This window comes from Cherax quadricarinatus, chromosome 46 (assembly GCF_038502225.1).
Source record: "Cherax quadricarinatus isolate ZL_2023a chromosome 46, ASM3850222v1, whole genome shotgun sequence".
Lineage (NCBI taxonomy): Eukaryota > Metazoa > Arthropoda > Malacostraca > Decapoda > Parastacidae > Cherax > Cherax quadricarinatus.
In genome coordinates, this window is record NC_091337.1 from 10,712,703 (window position 1) to 10,731,795 (window position 19,093).

Genomic DNA, 19,093 nt, shown 5'->3' on the forward strand with positions numbered 1-19,093 from the left:
AAAACATGATCTTGTGATGAACAGTTTAACTCTTGTACCATTGTAAATGAAGCATTTGCTAATCCCTTAGGGGTCATACAGTACCTGCAGGAACAGGTGATGATCAGATTTGATTCAAGGAAAGGGATTATAGGTACACGAGTCCCCCCACCTTGAGAGAAAAACATGTGGCTCCAGATCCAAGCATATTATTGTACATATACATATGTACATTACTGTACTGCAAGATTGGATATAGAAAAATTAAGTTATTTAACATTCCAGCCATCTCCAACTGAGATGGGGTAACCTGACAAAGAAGGGTGCTGACTTCACAATTTAGATGACCTTCCAAACTACAACATACCTATCGCTCCTTCAGAATGCAAGCACTGTAGTTCCCATCTCCAGGACTCGAGGCCAACTAACCTGTTTTCCTGAATCCCTTCATAAACAAACCTCTTCAAGGGGGGCTCCTTGCTGTGGTGAAGAGGCTTTTGGTCTGAGGAATCAGACCTGTCGGTCTCCTTCCTCAGACCGAACCTAATTACCCCCCAATCCCCCCCTCCCTATCCCATCCTCCCCTTTTTCCTTTCCTCCTCCTCCTCCCCACCCCTCCCTTTTGCCCTTCCTCTTTTTGGCCTTTGGGATTTCTCCCACAGGCGCGCTAGTTCCTAGGTAGGGGAAAGGATACCGGGGTCCATCCCATTCCGCTGAGGTTCTTGGCGGTGGCATAGTTTGCCGTGGAATCTGGATCGCCTGGGGATGTCCCGATCCCTCTCCGGTACCCCGGAGTAGCTTTGGGTGTCTTTCGAGCGACGGGTGTATCTCTGGAAGCCACCTTTCAGATTCCGGGGGTGGTGGCCGAAGGAGGTATGCTTTGTGGCGGATATCCGGCCGCCCTCTCTTTTGTCCACCGAGGTAGCTCGGCAGATGTGAGGTTACTATCCCGGATTGCTGGTTTACTGGCATGAAGGGTAGGGTATGGCACGGGTTCTATGCTGCAGCTGCGCTACTAGCGGTGCTGAGGTCCTCTTGGGCGCGGAGGGAGATTTCCGGCCCTTTCATTCCTCCTGGGAACTATTCCTCCCCGCTCCCCCCTTTTTTTATTCTTTTTTTTATTTTTATTTTCTTTTCTTTCTTTTTTTTCTTAAAAACAAAAAGCAAAGGAGTAACCTAACCATGGAGAACCCAATCCATGAACCCACTACCCCCGGGCCCCTTCTTGATACCGCACCCCATTCTGACCCTGCCTTGTTTTTAGACCACTTTTCGGACACTCCTGATGCCCCTGTACCTCTTGCTGGTGCTGTTTCCTCACCTGCTTCAGGTACTGGGGCTTCGACTGACTCCTTCGATTTGTCTGAACTCCGCTCTCCTTTGACTATGCTTCCGGCTTCTCCCTCTACGGTATGGCAATTTTCGAATCGCCTGCCCATTTCACACCGGACCAACTCCGGTCCTACTCCTAAATGCCAACGTCAATCTCCTGATGACGCTCCTTCGTTACCTTCCCATTGTACTCGGAAAAGACCGACACGTCATGCACTCCCTCTCCACGCTCGGTTTCGGACCACACAATGGACTAAATTCTTTACTTTAAGACTGACTTCTTCTTCTGTCTACCTTTCTGACCATAGTATTGGCAAAGCGCTCCTGCGTCATGTTGGTAGAGATATTTCATTTCATGTTCTCAAGAGCAGTACACGCATTGTCACTGTCCAGAATGCTACCCAAGCTCATGATCTTTCTCTCCTTTCGAATATCGATACTACTCCTATCACTATTGAAAAACATCTTTCTCTCAATTCTTGTAGTGGTACTGTCATTCTGCCCCATACCATAGTCCAACAGAATTTCCAGTCATGTGGCAATGACATTCTTGAACAGCTGGAACTCCAGGATCTCCCAATCCTCAAAGTAGACACTTATGTCCTTCTTGCCCATGGGCGGAGACGTTACCCTTGCAATGTGGCTCGTTTAACTTTTGACAGCCGAGAACTCCCATCCTCTGTATATGTCGCGGGACATCGGTTACAAGTTCGAAAGGTGATACCTACACCGCAACAGTGTAGAAATTGCTGGCATTTTGGTCACCCAGCGAAATATTGCAGATCTATGGCCGAATGCCCAGTCTGTGGTGCCGACAACCATTCTAATACATCTTGCAGTCAACCTCCATCTTGCCTTAATTGTAATGAAGCTCACCCTTCGTACTCCCGCCGTTGCCAGGTCTACTTAAATGAACGTGAAATCCGTTGCCTCAAAGAGGCAGAAGGTCTCCCTTATGCTATGGCAGTTACTCATCTCCGCCTCCAAGGGAGACTACCCCGTGTTTCTTATTCTCGTGTTTCAAAACATCCCCCCACTTCTGGGGTCCCATCTTCTGCAGCCTCCTCTGTTGTTACCCCTCCCAGAGCCACTCCGGCATCTAATCCTTTTGCTGTCCTTGGCTCTGATGTCCCGACTACAACTCAGTCTGTTCTTACATCTTTGCGTCCTTCCTCACAAGCCCCAGTATCGACAAGACCTCGTACGACACCTAATACCAATCGCCCCTCTACTTCTCAGAAGTCCAAAAAATCCACATTGCTCAAATCTTCTTTGCCCCTTCCTTCCCTTCTTCCACCTCCACACTTTACCTTTCCAGTCTCTGGGCCTAGTTCTTCCCCTCTCTCTGGCTCTATTACAAGTGTGGAGATTCACCCTCCTCCTCGTACTTTGCCTTCCACCCCCGTCCCCTCCCAAGTTTCTCCCTCTTCTGCCACCTCCCAGGTTTCTGCCTCTTCTGTCCCCCCCCCACACTTCATCTCCAGTCCCTTACACTCTTTCCTCCCCCTCTACTTTGGTTTTGGTACAGTCCTTTACTGTCCCAATCTTTACTCACCCTCCCCCTTCTATCTCCAATATGGTCTCCCATACATCTTTGAATTCAGAAACACTTGAAGCCATTTCAGAATATATTGCAGAGACTAAACCTTCAATGGACACTGATTCACTTCCTGTTCCTTCTCTTCCCTCTCCTCCATCTTCACAGCCCCATTCTTAGCAACGCTCCGTTCCTTCGCTGCTTGAACGTCTTCCAATGCCACCACACGTTGACTTTTGTAACCCCTCTAGTCCGTAGGTGCCTTTCCCTATGGATTCCTGGTATTTTCTTCATCGCCAATCATGGCCTATTTACAGTGGAATATCCGCGGCCTCAGGGGTAATCGGGGTGAGCTTCAGATGTTGCTTTCCAGGTTTTCCCCTGTTGGTGCTTGCTTACAAGAACCAAAATTACACTTGGCTGTTTTCCAACCTATCTCAGGCTATAATATATTGTATTCTTCGGATCCTTTCTCATATGGGACCTTTAATGAAAGTGCCCTTCTTCTACGCAATGATATTCCGTACTGTCAACTATTTGTCCATACCTCGCTGCATTACACTGCAGCCCGTATCCACTTGAATAAGTGGTTTACAATGTTCTTTATATCTATCTCCTTCTCGAGCATTTTCTATCCCAGACTTTGCCTTTCTTGTTTCATCCTTACCACCACCACTCCTGTTACTTGGTGATTTTAATCCCCACCATTTCCTCTGGGGGGGTCTCATTGTGACTCACGTGGCGTCCAGTTGGAGGCCTTTCTCGCCTCTCACCCCCTCCATGTTTTAAATACGGGTACTCCCACCCATTTTGATCCTCGTACTCATACTCTCTCTTGCATCGATCTATCAGTCTGCTCTTCCTCCACTGCACTAGACTTCACCTGGTCTGTTCTACCGGACTTACATGACAGCGATCATTTTCCAATCATTCTTACTTCTCCTTCCTATTCACCACCTTTCCGTAGCCCTCGCTGGCAATTTGATCGGGCAAATTGGGATCTTTACTCACACCTCACTGCTTTTAGTGAGGTTCCTTCTTCATCCTCCATTGATGAGCTCCTACACCTCTTCTCGACATCAGTTTATACCGCAGCTTCTCATTCTATACCCCAAACCTCAGGCAGGCATTCTCAGAAGTGCGTGCCTTAGTGGTCTCCTGCTTGTGCTCGTGCAGTACGTTTAAAACGCGCTGCATGGGGCAGGTACCGGTACAATAGAACCGCTGAGAGACTTCTTGATTTTAAGCAGAAGCGTGCGATCGCTCGCTGTGTCATCCGTGAAGCTAAACGCACTTGTTGGCAAGACTATGTTTCCACCATCACCTCTGCTTCTTCTATGAGTGCAGTCTGGAAAAAAGTGAGGAAATTGAGTGGTAAATACTCTCCTGACCCGGCTCCTGTTCTACGGGTCGCTGGTGTTGATGTAGCAAACCTTCTCGACGTTGCCATTGAACTTGGCACACATCTGGTCTGTATTTCCCGGGGGCTCCATCTATGTCCCTCGTTTCTTTCCTCAAAGTCTGCCAGAGTGTTAGTACCCTTGGACTTTTCTTCTCTCAGAGAAGAACAGTATAATGTGCCTTTTACACTTCAAGAACTAGAGGCAATGCTCTCAGCTTGCCGATCATCAGCAGCTGGGCCTGACGACATTCATATTCGTATGTTACAACATTTACATCAGTCAGCCCTTGTAGTCCTCTTACACCTCTTCAATCTTATTTGGGCACAAGGAGTTCTTCCCCAGCTGTGGAATTCTGCCATTGTTCTCCCTTTCCGCAAACCGGGTACTACAAGACATGATGCTTCCCACTATCGTCCCATCGCTCTTACTAGTGCAGTTTGCAAAGTGATGGAACGTCTCGTAAATCGACGTTTAATGTGGTATTTAGAGACACACAACAGTCTCTCCGCTAGTCAATATGGCTTTCGTAAGGGTCGTTCTACCATAGACCTCTTACTACGCTTGGATACATATGTTCGTAATGCCTTTGCGAATAATCACTCGGTTATTGCCATATTTTTTGACCTTGAGAAGGCATATGACACAACTTGGAGGTATAATATTTTGGCCCAGGCCCATTCCTTAGGCCTCCGAGGCAATCTACCATCCTTCCTTAAGAACTTTTTAACTGACAGACATTTCCGTGTTCGAGTCAATAATGTTCTTTCCCCAGACTTCGTCCAAGCTGAAGGTGTCCCTCAGGGATGTGTTCTAAGCACAACACTTTTTCTCCTTGCTATAAATGATTTGGCCTCTGTTCTTCCACCCAATATTTGGTCATCACTCTATGTTGATGACTTCGCTATTGCTTGTGCAGGCGCTGACTGTCATCTCATTGCAGTTTCTCTCCAGCATGCGGTCGACCGTGTTTCCACTTGGGCCACCACGCATGGGTTTAAATTTTCAAGTACCAAAACTCACCAAATTACTTTCAGTAGACGCTCTGTCATCTCCGATCATCCTTTGTATCTCTATGGCTCCCGTATCCCCGAAGGTGATACAGTCAGGTTTCTAGGCCTTCTCTTTGACCGTAGGTTATCCTGGAAACCTCACATTACCTCTCTGAAGGCAACTTGTCACAGCCGGCTAAACCTTCTTAAAACCCTTGCTCATCTTTCCTGGGGAGCTGATCGTCGAATTCTGCTTCGCCTACATTCAGCCCTCGTTTTATCGAAACTCGATTATGGTGACCAGATTTATTCCGCGGCCTCTCCTGCTACTCTCTCTAGCCTTAACTCTATCCATCACCAAGGATTACGTTTGTGCCTTGGTGCTTTTCGCTCTTCCCCTGTTGAGAGCCTCTATGCAGAAGCAAATGTTCCATCCTTGTCTGATCGCCGTGATGCCCATTGCCTTTGCTACTATGTACACACTCACGATCTCCACAATCCTTCCATTTATAGAATGGTCACCGATATTAGTAGACATTCTTTATTCATTCGCCGCCCCTGTTTGCTCCGTCCCTTTTCTCTTCGCCTACATTCACTCGTCTTCCCTTCAGTTACCACCTTTATATGTTCATGTAGCATCTCACTTTTCCCTACCCCCCTGGGAAGTTCCAGCTGTTCGGGTCTGTTCTTTCTCACTCCCTTGCTCGAAAGCTCAACTTCCTACGGTGGCTTCCCGCTCTCTTTTTCTTGATCACTTCCACTCCCATTCTCATGCCACCACTGTGTACACAGATGGCTCTAAGTCTTCAGACGGCGTCGGATTCACAGCAGTGTTTCCGGACAGCATCGTGCGGAGGCATTTACTATCTTCGGCTAGCATTTTTACTGCTGAACTTTATGCCATTCTTGCAGCACTTATTCGTATCGCATCTATGCTTGTGTCATCATTTGTGGTAGTCTCAGACTCCCTTAGTGCTCTACAGGCTATACGAAAATTTGATACATCTCACCCCCTAGTTCTCCGTATCCAACTTTGGCTACGCCGTATCTCTACGAAGCATAAAGATATTATTTTTTGTTGGGTCCCTGGTCATGTCGATGTACAGGGTAATGAACAGGCAGACACTGCTGCGCGGTCAGCAGTACATGACCTACCAATTTCCTATAGAGGTGTTCCATTTCTGGACTATTTTGCTGCAATAGCTACCCACCTTCATGCCCGTTGGCAACAACATTGGTCAACTCTGCTTGGTAACAAACTTCATTCTATTAAACCGAGCATAGGTTACTGGCCGTCTTCTTGTCATCAGTGCCGTGGTTGGGAGACCACTCTCTCCCGTCTTCGCATTGGCCACACTCGTCTTACTCACGGGTATCTCATGGAGAGGCACCCTGTACCTCTCTGTGAACAGTGTCAAGTTCCAGTATCGATTAGCCACATTCTGTTAGACTGCCCTCTCTATCAACGAGCACGCAGAATTTACCTCCAACGCCGTCTTCGTTCTACTACTCTCTCTTTACCTTCCCTTCTTGCTGATGGACCCTCCTTTAATCCTGACTCTCTCATTGACTTCCTGACAACGACTGATTTACTCCACAAACTCTGATGATGATGATACGTTACGCACTCCCCTCAGCCCTTTCTAGCTCAGTCTCTTGCTGCCCTTTACCCTTTCACCATCCACTGCTCTGCTGTTATCCGTAACCTATTACTCATCCACCTCCCTTTTGCCACCTGATGCCCTCGCTTCCTTCCTGCCCTGCAGCGCTGTGTAGCCCTTGTGGCTTAGAGCTTCTTTTTGATTATAATAATAATAATAATTCATAAACAAACCAAAATACTATCCATTACCCTAGGTGTTGTATGACCCTTACAAGTTCAGCACCCCCCACCCCCATGAATGTAATAATACTAGTAAGACTTGATTATAAGCAAATAATGTCTAGGGTATTGCTTTGCAAATGTTTAAAATTTCATTGGTATTCATTACATACTTGATTGCTTTTTAAATACTATGATGATATTTTACTTTTGCCATTATTGATTACAGTACATTTAAAACCTTGGATTTCTGTGACTTTCAGCACTTGTGAAAGTGTTTATATGACAGTTATAAGCAATGTGGTTGTATTCTTTAATAGGACTTGCTGGTGAGGAAAGTCTACTACCTGGTTCTCCTGATGCTCCATATGACCCAAGTTCTAGGGTTCCAAAACCTGTACATAATCTTACTACCACAGCCGATGAAATTTCTAGGCAGGTAAGTCAGCTATTCAGCCCAGAAAAACAATTACTGTACTGACTTATAGATGTCTACCCTTATTACTTAAACGAACATTTGTAAAAGGTACATTACGTTTATATTAAAAAACTAGTACAAGTCATAAAGAACTGGTGTACATTACATTTATCAGTTTGGGAATGTTAAAAAATTTTGAACATACAATCTGTAAATACCATACAGTATGCATATGTCAATCAGAAAACTACTGTATAACTACAGAATTAAATACTTTTAAGGTTTATTAAAAGTAGTACTGTACAGTTAAACCTCTTCAAGGGGGGCTCCTTGGCGTGGTGAAGAGGCTCTTGGTCTGAGGAATTAGCCCTGTCGGTCTTCTTCCTCAGACCGAACCTAATTACCCCCCATTCTCCCCTCCCCTATCCCATCCTCCCCATCCTCCCCTTTTTCCATTCCTCCTCCTCCTCCTCACCCCTCCCTTTTGCCCTTCCTCTTCTTGGCCTTCGTGATTTCTCCCACAGGCGCACTAGTTCCTAGGTAGGGGAAAGGACACCGGGGTCCATCCCATTCCGTTGAGGTTTCTTGGCGGTGGCGTAGTTTGCAGTGGAATCTGGATTGCCTGGGGATGTCCCGATCCCTCTCCGGTATCCCGGAGTAGCTTTGGGTGTCTTTTGGGCGACGGGTGTATCTCTGGAAGCCACCTTTCGGATTCCGGGGGTGGTGGCTGAAGGAGGTATGCTTTGTGGCGGATATCCGGCCGCCCTCTCTTTTGTCCACCGAGGTAGCTCGGCAGATGTGAGGTTGCTATCCCAGATTGCTGGTTTACTGGCATGAAGGGTAGGGTATGGCACGGGTTCCATGCTGCATCTGCGCTACTAGCGGTGTCGAGTCCTCTTGGGCGCGGAGGGGGATTTCCGGCCCTTTCATTCCTCCTGGGAACTATTCCTCCCCGCTCCCCCCTTTTTTTATTCTTTTTTTTATTTTTATTTTCTTTTCTTCTTTCTTTTTTTTTCTTAAAAACAAAAAGCAAAGGAGTAACCTAACCATGGCAGCCCTAGTCCATGAAACCACTACCCCCGGGCCCCTTCTTGATACCGCACCCCATTCTGACCCTGCCTTGTGTTTAGACCACTCTTCGGACACTCCTGATGCCCCTGTACCTCTTGCTGGTGCTGTTTCCTCACCCGCTTCAGGTACCGGGGCTTCGACTGACTCCTTCGATTTGTCTGAACTCCGCTCTCCTTTGACTATGCTTCCGGCTTCTCCCTCTACGGTACGGCAATTTTCGAATCGCCCACCCATTTCCTGCCGGACCAACTCCGGTCCTACTCCTAAACGCCAACGTCAATCTCCTGATGATGCTCCGTCGTTACCTTCCCATTCTACTCGGAAACGACCGACACGTCAAGCACTCCCTCTCCACGCTCAGTTTCGGACCACACAATGGACTAAATTCTTTACTTTAAGACCTACTTCTTCTTCTGCCTACCTTTCTGACCATAGTATTGCCAAAGCGCTCCTGCGTCATGTTGGCAGAGATATTTCATTTCACGCTCTCAAGAGCGGTACACGCATCGTCACTGTCCAGAATGCTACCCAAGCTCATGATCTTTCTCTCCTTTCGAATATCGATACTACTCCTATCACTATTGAAAAACATCTTTCTCTCAATTCTTGTAGTGGTACTGTCATTCTGCCCCATACCATAGTCCAACAGAATTTCCAGTCATGTGGCAATGACATTTTTGAACAGCTGGAACTCCAGGATCTCCCAATCCTCAAAGTAGACACTTATGTCCTTCCTGCCCGGGGGCGGAGACGTTACCCTTGCAATGTGGCTCGTTTAACTTTTGACAGCCGAGAACTCCCGTCCTCTGTATATGTCGCGGGACATCGGTTACAAGTTCGAAAGGTGATACCTACACCGCAACAATGTAGAAATTGCTGGCGTTTTGGTCACCCAGCGAAATATTGCAGATCTATGGCCGAATGCCCAGTCTGTGGTGCCGACAACCATTCTAATACATCTTGCAGTCAACCTCCATCTTGCCTTAATTGTAATGAAGCTCACCCTTCGTACTCCCGCCGTTGCCAGGTCTACTTAAATGAACGTGAAATCCGTTGCCTCAAAGAGGCAGAAGGTCTCCCTTATGCTATGGCAGTTACTCATCTCCGCCTCCAAGGGAGACTACCCCGTGTTTCTTATTCTCGTGTTTCCAAACGTCCCCCCACTTCTGGGGTCCCATCTTCTGCAGCCTCCTCTGTTGTTACCCCTCCCATAGCCACTACGGCATCTAATCCTTTTGCTGTCCTTGGCTCTGACGTCCCGACTACAACTCAGTCTGTTCTCACATCTTCGCGTCCTTCCTCACAAGCCCCAGTATCGACAAGACCTCGTACGACACCTAATACCAATCGCCCCTCTACTCAGAAGTCCAAAAAATCCACATTGCTCAAATCTTCTTTGCCCCTTCCTTCCCTTCTTCCACCTCCACACGTTACCTTTCCAGTCTCTGTACCTAGTTCTTCCCCTCTCTCTGGCTCTATTACAAGTGTGGAGATTCACCCTCCTCCTCGTACTATGCCTTCCACCCCCGTCCCCTCCCAAGTTTCTCCCTCTTCTGTCACCTCCCAGGTTTCTACCTCTTCTGTCCCCCCCCACACTTCATCTCCAGTCCCTTACACTTTTCCCTCCCCCTCTACTTTGGTACAGTCCATTACTGTCCCAATCTTTACTCACCCTCCTCCTCCTATCTCCAATATGGTTTCCCATACATCTTTGAATTCAGAAACACTTGAAGCCATTTCAGAATATATTGCAGAGACTAAACCTTCAATGGACACTGATTCACTTCCTGTTCCTTCTCTTCCCTCTCCTCCATCTTCACAACCCCATTCTTCGCAACGCTCCGTTCCTTCGCTACTTGAACATCTTCCAATGCCACCACACGTTGACTTTTCTAACCCCTCTAGTCCGTAGGTGCCTTTACCTACAGATTCCTGATATTTTCTTCATCGCCAATCATGGCCTATTTACAGTGGAATATCCGCGGCCTCAGGGGTAATCGGGGTGAGCTTCAGATGTTGCTTTCCAGGTTTTCCCCTGTTGGTGCTTGCTTACAAGAACCAAAATTACACTCGGCTGTTTTCCAACCTATCTCAGGCTATAATTTATTGTATTCTTCGGATCCTTTCTCAGATGGGACCTTTAATGAAAGTGCCCTTCTTCTACGCAATGATATTCCGTACTGTCAACTATTTGTCCATACCTCGCTGCATTACACTGCAGCCCGTATCCACTTGAATAAGTGGTTTACAATATGTTCTTTATATCTCTCTCCTTCTCGAGCATTTTCTATCCCAGACTTTGCCTTTCTTGTTTCATCCTTACCACCACCACTTCTGTTACTTGGTGATTTTAATGCCCACCATTTCCTCTGGGGGGGGTCTCATTGTGACTCACGTGGCATTCAGTTGGAGGCTTTTCTTGCCTCTCACCCCCTCCATGTTTTAAATACGGGTACTCCCACCCATTTTGATCCTCGTACTCATACTCTCTCTTGCATCGATCTATCAGTCTGCTCTTCCTCCACTGCACTAGACTTCACCTGGTCTGTTCTACCAGACTTACATGACAGCGATCATTTTCCGATCATTCTTACTTCTCCTTCCTATTCACCACCTTCCCGTAACCCTCGCTGGCAATTTGATCGGGCAAATTGGGATCTTTACTCACACCTCACTGCTTTTAGTGAGGTTCCTTCTTCATCCTCCATTGATGAGCTCCTACACATCTTCTCGACATCAGTTTATACCGCAGCTTCTCATTCTATACCCCAAACCTCAGGCAGGCATTCTCAGAAGTGCGTGCCTTGGTGGTCTCCTGCTTGTGCTCGTGCAGTACGTTTGAAACGTGCTGCATGGGGCAGGTACCGGTACAATAGAACCGCTGAGAGACTTGTTGATTTTAAGCAGAAGCGTGCGATCGCTCGCCGTGTCATCCGTGAAGCTAAACGCACTTGTTGGCGAGACTATGTTTCCACCATCACCTCTGCTTCTTCTATGAGTGCAGTCTGGAAAAAAGTGAGGAAATTGAGTGGTAAATACTCTCCTGACCCGGCTCCTGTTCTACGGGTCACTGGTGTTGATATAGCAAACCCTCTCGACGTTGCCATTGAACTTGGCACACATCTGGTCCGTATTTCCCGAGGGCTCCATCTATGCCCCTCGTTTCTTTCCTCAAAGTCTGCCAGAGAGTTAGTACCCTTGGACTTTTCTTCTCTCGGAGAAGAACAGTATAATGTGCCTTTTACACTTCAAGAACTGGAGGCAACGCTCTCAGCCTGCCGATCATCGGCAGCTGGGCCTGATGACATTCATATTCGTATGTTACAACATTTACATCGGTCAGCCCTTGTAGTCCTCTTACACCTCTTCAATCTTATTTGGGCACAAGGAGTTCTTCCCCAGCTGTGGAAATCTGCCATTGTTCTCCCTTTCCGCAAACCGGGTACTACAGGACATGATGCCTCCCACTATCGCCCCATCGCTCTTACAAGTGCAGTTTGCAAAGTGATGGAACGCCTCGTAAATCGACGTTTAATGTGGTATTTAGAGACTCACAACAGTCTCTCCGCTAGTCAATATGGCTTTCGTAAGGGTCGTTCTACCATAGACCCCTTACTACGCTTGGATACGTATGTTCGTAATGCCTTTGCGAATAATCACTCAGTTATTGCCATATTTTTTGACCTTGAGAAGGCATATGACACAACTTGGAGGTATAATATTTTGGCCCAGGCCCATTCCTTAGGCCTCCGAGGCAATCTACCATCCTTCCTTAAGAACTTTTTAACTGACAGACATTTCCGTGTTCGAGTCAATAATGTTCTTTCCCCGGACTTCGTCCAAGCTGAAGGTGTCCCTCAGGGATGTGTTCTAAGCACAACACTTTTTCTCCTTGCTATAAATGATTTGGCCTCTGTTCTTCCACCCAATATTTGGTCATCACTCTATGTTGATGACTTCGCTATTGCTTGTGCAGGCGCTGACTGTCACCTTATTGCAGTTTCTCTCCAGCATGCGGTCGACCGTGTTTCCACTTGGGCCACCACACATGGGTTTAAATTTTCAAGTACCAAAACTCACCAAATTACTTTCACTAGACGCTCTGTTATCTCCGATCATCCTTTGTATCTCTATGGCTCCCGTATCCCCGAACGTGATACAGTCAGGTTTCTAGGCCTTCTCTTTGACCGTCGGTTAACCTGGAAACCTCACATTACCTCTTTGAAGGCAACTTGTCACAGCCGGCTAAACCTTCTTAAAACCCTTGCTCATCTTTCCTGGGGAGCTGATCGTCGAACTCTGCTTCGCCTACATTCAGCCCTCGTTTTATCGAAACTCGATTATGGTGACCAGATTTATTCCGCGGCCTCTCCTGCTACTCTCTCTAGCCTTAACTCTATCCATCACCAAGGCTTACGTTTGTGCCTTGGTGCTTTTCGCTCTTCCCCTGTTGAGAGCCTCTATACAGAAGCAAATGTTCCATCCTTGTCTGATCGCCGTGATGCCCATTGCCTTCGTTACTATGTACGCTCTCACGATCTACACAATCCTTCCATTTATAGAATGGTCACTGATATTAGTAGACATTCTTTATTCGTTCGCCGCCCCTGTTTGCTCCGTCCCTTTTCTCTTCGCCTACATTCACTCTTGTCTTCCCTTCAGTTACCACCTTTATATGTTCATGTAGCATCTCACTTTTCCCTGCCCCCCTGGGAAGTTCCAGCTGTTCGGGTCTGTTCTTTCTCACTCCCTTGCTCGAAAGCTCAACTGCCTACGGTGGCTTCCCGCTCTCTTTTTCTTGATCACTTCCACTCCCATTCTCATGCCACCGCTGTGTACACAGATGGCTCTAAGTCTTCAGACGGCGTCGGATTCGCAGCAGTGTTTCCGGACAGCGTCGTACGAGGGCATTTACTATCTTCAGCTAGCATTTTTACTGCTGAACTGTATGCCATTCTTGCAGCACTTATTCGTATTGCATCTATGCCTGTGTCATCATTTGTAGTAGTCTCAGACTCCCTTAGTGCTCTACAGGCTATACGAAAATTTGATACATCTCATCCCCTAGTTCTCCGTATCCAACTTTGGCTACGCCGTATCTCTACCAAACATAAAGATATTGTTTTTTGTTGGGTCCCTGGTCATGTCGACGTACAGGGCAATGAACAGGCAGACACTGCTGCGCGGTCAGCAGTATATGACCTACCAATTTCCTATCGAGGTGTTCCATTTCTGGACTATTTTGCTGCAATAGCTACCCACCTTCGCACCCGTTGGCAACAACGTTGGTCAACTCTGCTCGGTAACAAACTTCATTCTATTAAACCGAGCATAGGTTACTGGCCGTCTTCTTGTCATCAGTGCCGAAGTTGGGAGACCACTCTCTCCCGCCTTCGCATTGGCCACACTCGTCTTACTCATGGGTATCTCATGGAGAGGCACCCTGTTCCTCTCTGTGAGCAGTGTCAAGTTCCAGTATCGATTAGCCACATTCTGTTAGACTGCCCTCTCTATCAACGAGCACGCAGAATTTACCTCCAACGTCGTCTTCGTTCTACTACTCTCTCTTTACCTTCCCTTCTTGCTGATGGACCCTCCTTTAATCCTGACTCTCTCATTGACTTCTTGACAACGACCGATTTACTCCACAAACTCTGATGATACTTTTCGCACTCCCCTCAGCCCTTTCTGGCTCAGTCTCTTGCTGCCCTTTACCCTTTCACCATCCACTGCCCCGCTGTTATCCGTAACCTGTTGCTCATCCATCTCCCTTTTGCCACCTGATGCCCTCACTTCCTTCCTGCCCTGCAGCGCTGTATAGTCCTTGTGGCTTAGCGCTTCTTTTTGATTATAATAAATAATGTACAGTTAAACTCCTAAATGTGCAGGGTTAGGTAGCTAAATGCTCCTGCACAGAACACTTAGTTCTGTCCATTATAATAAGTTATGCTTCATATTTAGGCTTGCTTTGTGTTTTAGAGGCCAAATCTCCTTAAATGTTATTTTAGTATATACAATAATTAATATTGTCATTCATGAGGTTGAACTAACCCCTCCCACCCCCCCCACAATGAAAAATGATTCAGCCATGGGAAATTCAATGAATACATTTTGAACTAGCTAAATCCTGTGATTAGTTTTTCAAGTTATAGTTTGTGTGTCAAGCCAAAACAAAATAGGTCTTTGAATGACTGAATCTATTTGCAGGAAAACCTTCAGAAAAGCATTTTATTATTGAAGCACACTAATTTGGAAAATTTTGAATTTAGGGGTTCAACTGTATTTGATATTACTGTACTATTATATTCATGGCAAGCTGCATACTTGATGTTGTCAACTATTGTACCAGTATCTTAATGATCTTATTTTGTGAAACCCTGCTTAAGTGAGTAAGTTAGTGTGGAATCCTGTTCATAAGAATTTTCTTACTGTCTTTTAGGTGGATCGCCTAAATGGCCTGGTAAATTCTGCACTCCCTACACTGGATGGTGCAGTCTCTACATCTCAGCAGCTCCCTCCTCCCCACAGGTCAGGTTTGACCTACCCAAATGAGGTTAACAAAATTCCAGGAAGAGGAGGAGGAGTAAGAGTATCAGAGTCACAGCCTTTGATACCAGGGTCTTTTACTACTTCTAAAATTGAAAGACCATTAACACCTGAAGCACAAGACACTTCTCTATCTTACGAAGATCTCAATACTGTAACAGAAGAAACGGAAGAAAGAGATGGTCTAGGTTATGACTATAACTTTGACTATAAGAATTATGACTATGATTACTATGAAAATGGTGCAACTAGAAGGAAAAGACAACCTGATAAAATTAATATTGAGAATGATGTAAATGTAATAAATGGAACTGTTAATAGTTTACAAGAAGGTACTGAAGAAAGATCAACTTCTGTAAATATAAAGAAACATAAAAGGCAAAACAAACCAGGAAGCACTACTAAAACTAAGAAAATACAAAAGCAAATTGCTTCTGAAAGACCATTCAGGAGCAAAAGTCATCACAACAGTTCAGGGGTTCAAGCAGATAACAAATCTGGAAGAACAAGACGACTGAATTCGCCATCTAAAGGAAAGTCATACAAGATGACTCCCATATTAAGAAATCTAACTACTCAAGAAGTTTTCCAGGACAGGATGAGAAGCGCACTCAGGGTTCAGCAGCCACATAAGAATGTCAGGCGGAAGGATATTCATCCCTTAAGGGGAGGTTTTTCTCGCTCCCAAAGATCAAAGAGGAAATCTGGATTCCCTTTCAGGTCATTTGTAGAGGATGTGACTTGGATATAACATTTTTAATTGTTAAATGTTTTATTCTTACACCACAAATTATTAGTCTTTAGCTCTGTATTATTTTAAGTGCCCTCGTGATAATTGTATGAATTACTTGTGTGCATTATCGAGATGCATAATTAGCAGGAAATTTTCCCACTTCTTCCAGTTTAATTTAGACTCAGTTATATATATCTGCCTCTGGCTTTTCTCTAAATATAAAAATATGACAAGATGCAATGAAACACCCTAGTGTATACAGTATGGTAATTATTTTTTTGTGCTCTTTCTTAAACAATTGTCATGACAAGAAAAATGCTTGAGTTTACTTGGTATATTCATAAAACTGGTTTATTAATGGTTAAGAGGCTGGGCCTAAGAGCTGGAGATTAAACCCAGTCAGGACAGTTGGGTAAGTATAGTCAGTGACTACCATGACAAGAGTTTCACCTAGTTCAGGTGTAGTCAAGCAATTTATCAATTTTTCAGTTCTGAACTCTTTAATTCAGTCGATTGATAAATTAGCCATATTTCAAGCTTGGTGCAACTTCTTTATTAAACTATGTTTATGTACAAAGTAAAAGCATGTTTAAGAGATATAACTGATGAAACAAAACATTTGCTGAAATCCTCAACATTAGCATTGAACACTTAGCACTAAATTATAAAATTCATCATTGCTAGTTATCCATGCCAGTTCATCTTTGATTTCAATATTTGCACTTTGCTTAAGTCTGAAAATGTATTAACAAGAAGTTTGTGTATTTTTTTATCTGTATACTATTTTATTTTATTTATTTATTTTTTTTAGGAAAATAAGTCACTTTGACTTTTTTTGGGTTATCCTGGGTAATTTACACTGTGTATTATAATTGTATACTTATGTGTACCTATGCCTAAATAAAATTACTAACCTATAAATGTTGGACTTCTTAACACAACAGTGACTCTTCCGGGTATATCAAAACTTTCATTTATACACATTACCTACTTGGAGTATCTGCTAATTATTTACAATGTGTATTCGTTATAGTTATTACACTGAGCATGATTTCTCAGAATTTTTACTGAACTAAAATAAATATAAGTTTAAAAAAAATTCCATGGGGAAGTGGAGCAGAATTCTTCCTTTGTAAGCCATGCGTGTCGTAAGAGGCAACTAAAATGTCGGGAACGAGGGGCTAGTTACCCCTTTTCCTGTATATATTACTAAATTTAAAGAGAAACTTGTTTTTCTTTTTTGGGCCTCCCTGCCTTGGTGGGATGTGGCTGGTTTATTGAAAGAAAAAAGAAGTTTAAAAATATATTGTGAATTTATATATATATGTCGTGTTTTTTCATAATGCAGGCTTCCACGTAGTTGCTGTTGCATATACAGTTTCACTGTGTATTATATGGTTGAATGTTATTGTGGTTCGGTATAGTACTGTAGTTTAGGTTAAAAAAGAAAGAAATAGATGGCAATTTAAAAATGCTAAGTATTGATCTGTTTCTCATGTTTTCATCTTGTTAAAGTAATCAAACATTTTGTAATGTAAATGTAAAACCTGCCAAATTTTAATACAAGTAGAACTGTATACTGAAAACAACATGCAATACTTTAGAAGAATGTGTATAATTGAAACTCAGAAAGGCAATTGAATATTTTGCAATTCCATGTACAGTGGACCCCCGGTTAACGATATTTTTTCACTCCAGAAGTATGTTCAGGTGCCAGTACTGACCGAATTTGTTCCCATAAGAAATATTGTGAAGTAGATTAGTCCATTTCAGACCCCCAAACATACACGTACAAAACGCACTTACATAAATACACTTACATAATTGGTCACATTCGGAGGTAATCGTTATGCGGGGGTCCACTGTAATCTACTGCTTTGCCGTGAGCCCACAGTATGTTGTTAATGCATTTCCACACAGCCTTAATGCATTAAATTAAATTATTTGTTAACCTCACATTAACAATACAGTGCAAAATGGTAATCTTTTATACTTCCATAGAGCATAATCAATGAATACCACTATATATTTCTATACTGTGTGTGGTATGTAATTTTCTTATATTCTTCCCTGATGCTGAAGTTCATAACATATTTTTTTAGTTAATGATGTACAACAATTTATAAAAATAACTACAACTGTTAATTTCATATCCAGTATGTCAATCAAGTATCTTACTCTCTTTTATCATTCCTCCATATTTTGAACTGATATTATTTACAAAATTAATATTTTTTTTATTACATTCCTTAATATTCTTCTCAAGACATTTGTCAGAAAGACAGAATGTTTCATTTCCTGGATTGTTTACTTTTTCCTGTTGCTGGAAAAGTTCTTCCCTCTTGCTGGAAAAGCTCTTCCCTATTATTGGAAAAGTTCTTCCCTATTGCTGGGAAAGTTCTTCCCTGTTGTTGGAAAAGCTCAAGTTAAATGACATGCATTTATAGCTCAGTGGTAGAGTGCTCAATTTAAAAGGAATTTAATTTGATTCCTTGGTAATTGAAGATGTGTGAGCAAGTCTTACAACTGCTGCAGTCATTTTTAATTTCAAAACAGTCTCAGTCTTTTTCTCTAGGTAATACAGTAGTTTAGAACCCATAATCACAACTAAGTTTATGGTAAAAAAGCTTAGCTATAGTAAAAAGAAAAATAGATATATATGACACACACAACGTAATGGTGTAAATGTTAGGACAGATATTGGACAGGTAGATGCAAATAGTTCTACTACATACTTTATGTGGAAAAAAAGTCATTAAACAATTTAGTAAAAAAAAAAAAAAAAAAAAAAAAAAGTGAAAGACAATGGGTTAGTGTATGGTACTGGAGAACCATGAAAAAGAAAGAACTTGAAATTATAAAGAAATTGTGTCAACCCAGAAACTTACTAGAAATTTACATATGCCACAAATGAATACACAGATAGAGGAAAATAAATATGAGAAATGCAGTAGTGGACATGGCCAAAATGGAATTAAATCTCTTATTATTGTTTATGAAAGCCAATTAAATGTAAATAATATAGTAATACAATTACACAATTAGGAACAGCAAAAACAAAACTGAATTAGGAAAAATGCATGAGACACTAAATTTGCTTACCAAAATGTGTGATTTAGGTGTAGAGAACTGAAATATCCAAAGATATAAAAGACTATTACTGACAAGAAAAAAGTTGAAAGACTAGACAAGACCTCACTGTAGATCGTTCAAGAATGCAGAACTCAGTTGTCACCTGAAAAAATGGGATTTCATTATAAATG

At 43.7% G+C, this 19,093-nt stretch overlaps 1 protein-coding gene across 8 annotated transcripts in view; it reads left to right on the forward strand.

Moving 5' to 3' along the window:
- The window catches only part of LOC128696743 (uncharacterized), a 318,805-nt gene extending 300,169 nt beyond the window's left edge, over positions 1–18,636 (forward strand). For all 8 annotated transcript variants that reach the window (XM_070094497.1, XM_070094498.1, XM_070094501.1 and 5 more), the window contains 2 exons: positions 7,383–7,501; positions 14,991–18,636. In XM_070094497.1, the coding sequence (XP_069950598.1) occupies positions 7,383–7,501; positions 14,991–15,848 (977 nt within the window). In that variant the 3' untranslated portion in view covers positions 15,849–18,636. The remainder of the gene's footprint in view (positions 1–7,382; positions 7,502–14,990) is intronic.
- The last annotated feature ends 457 nt before the right edge of the window (positions 18,637–19,093 follow it).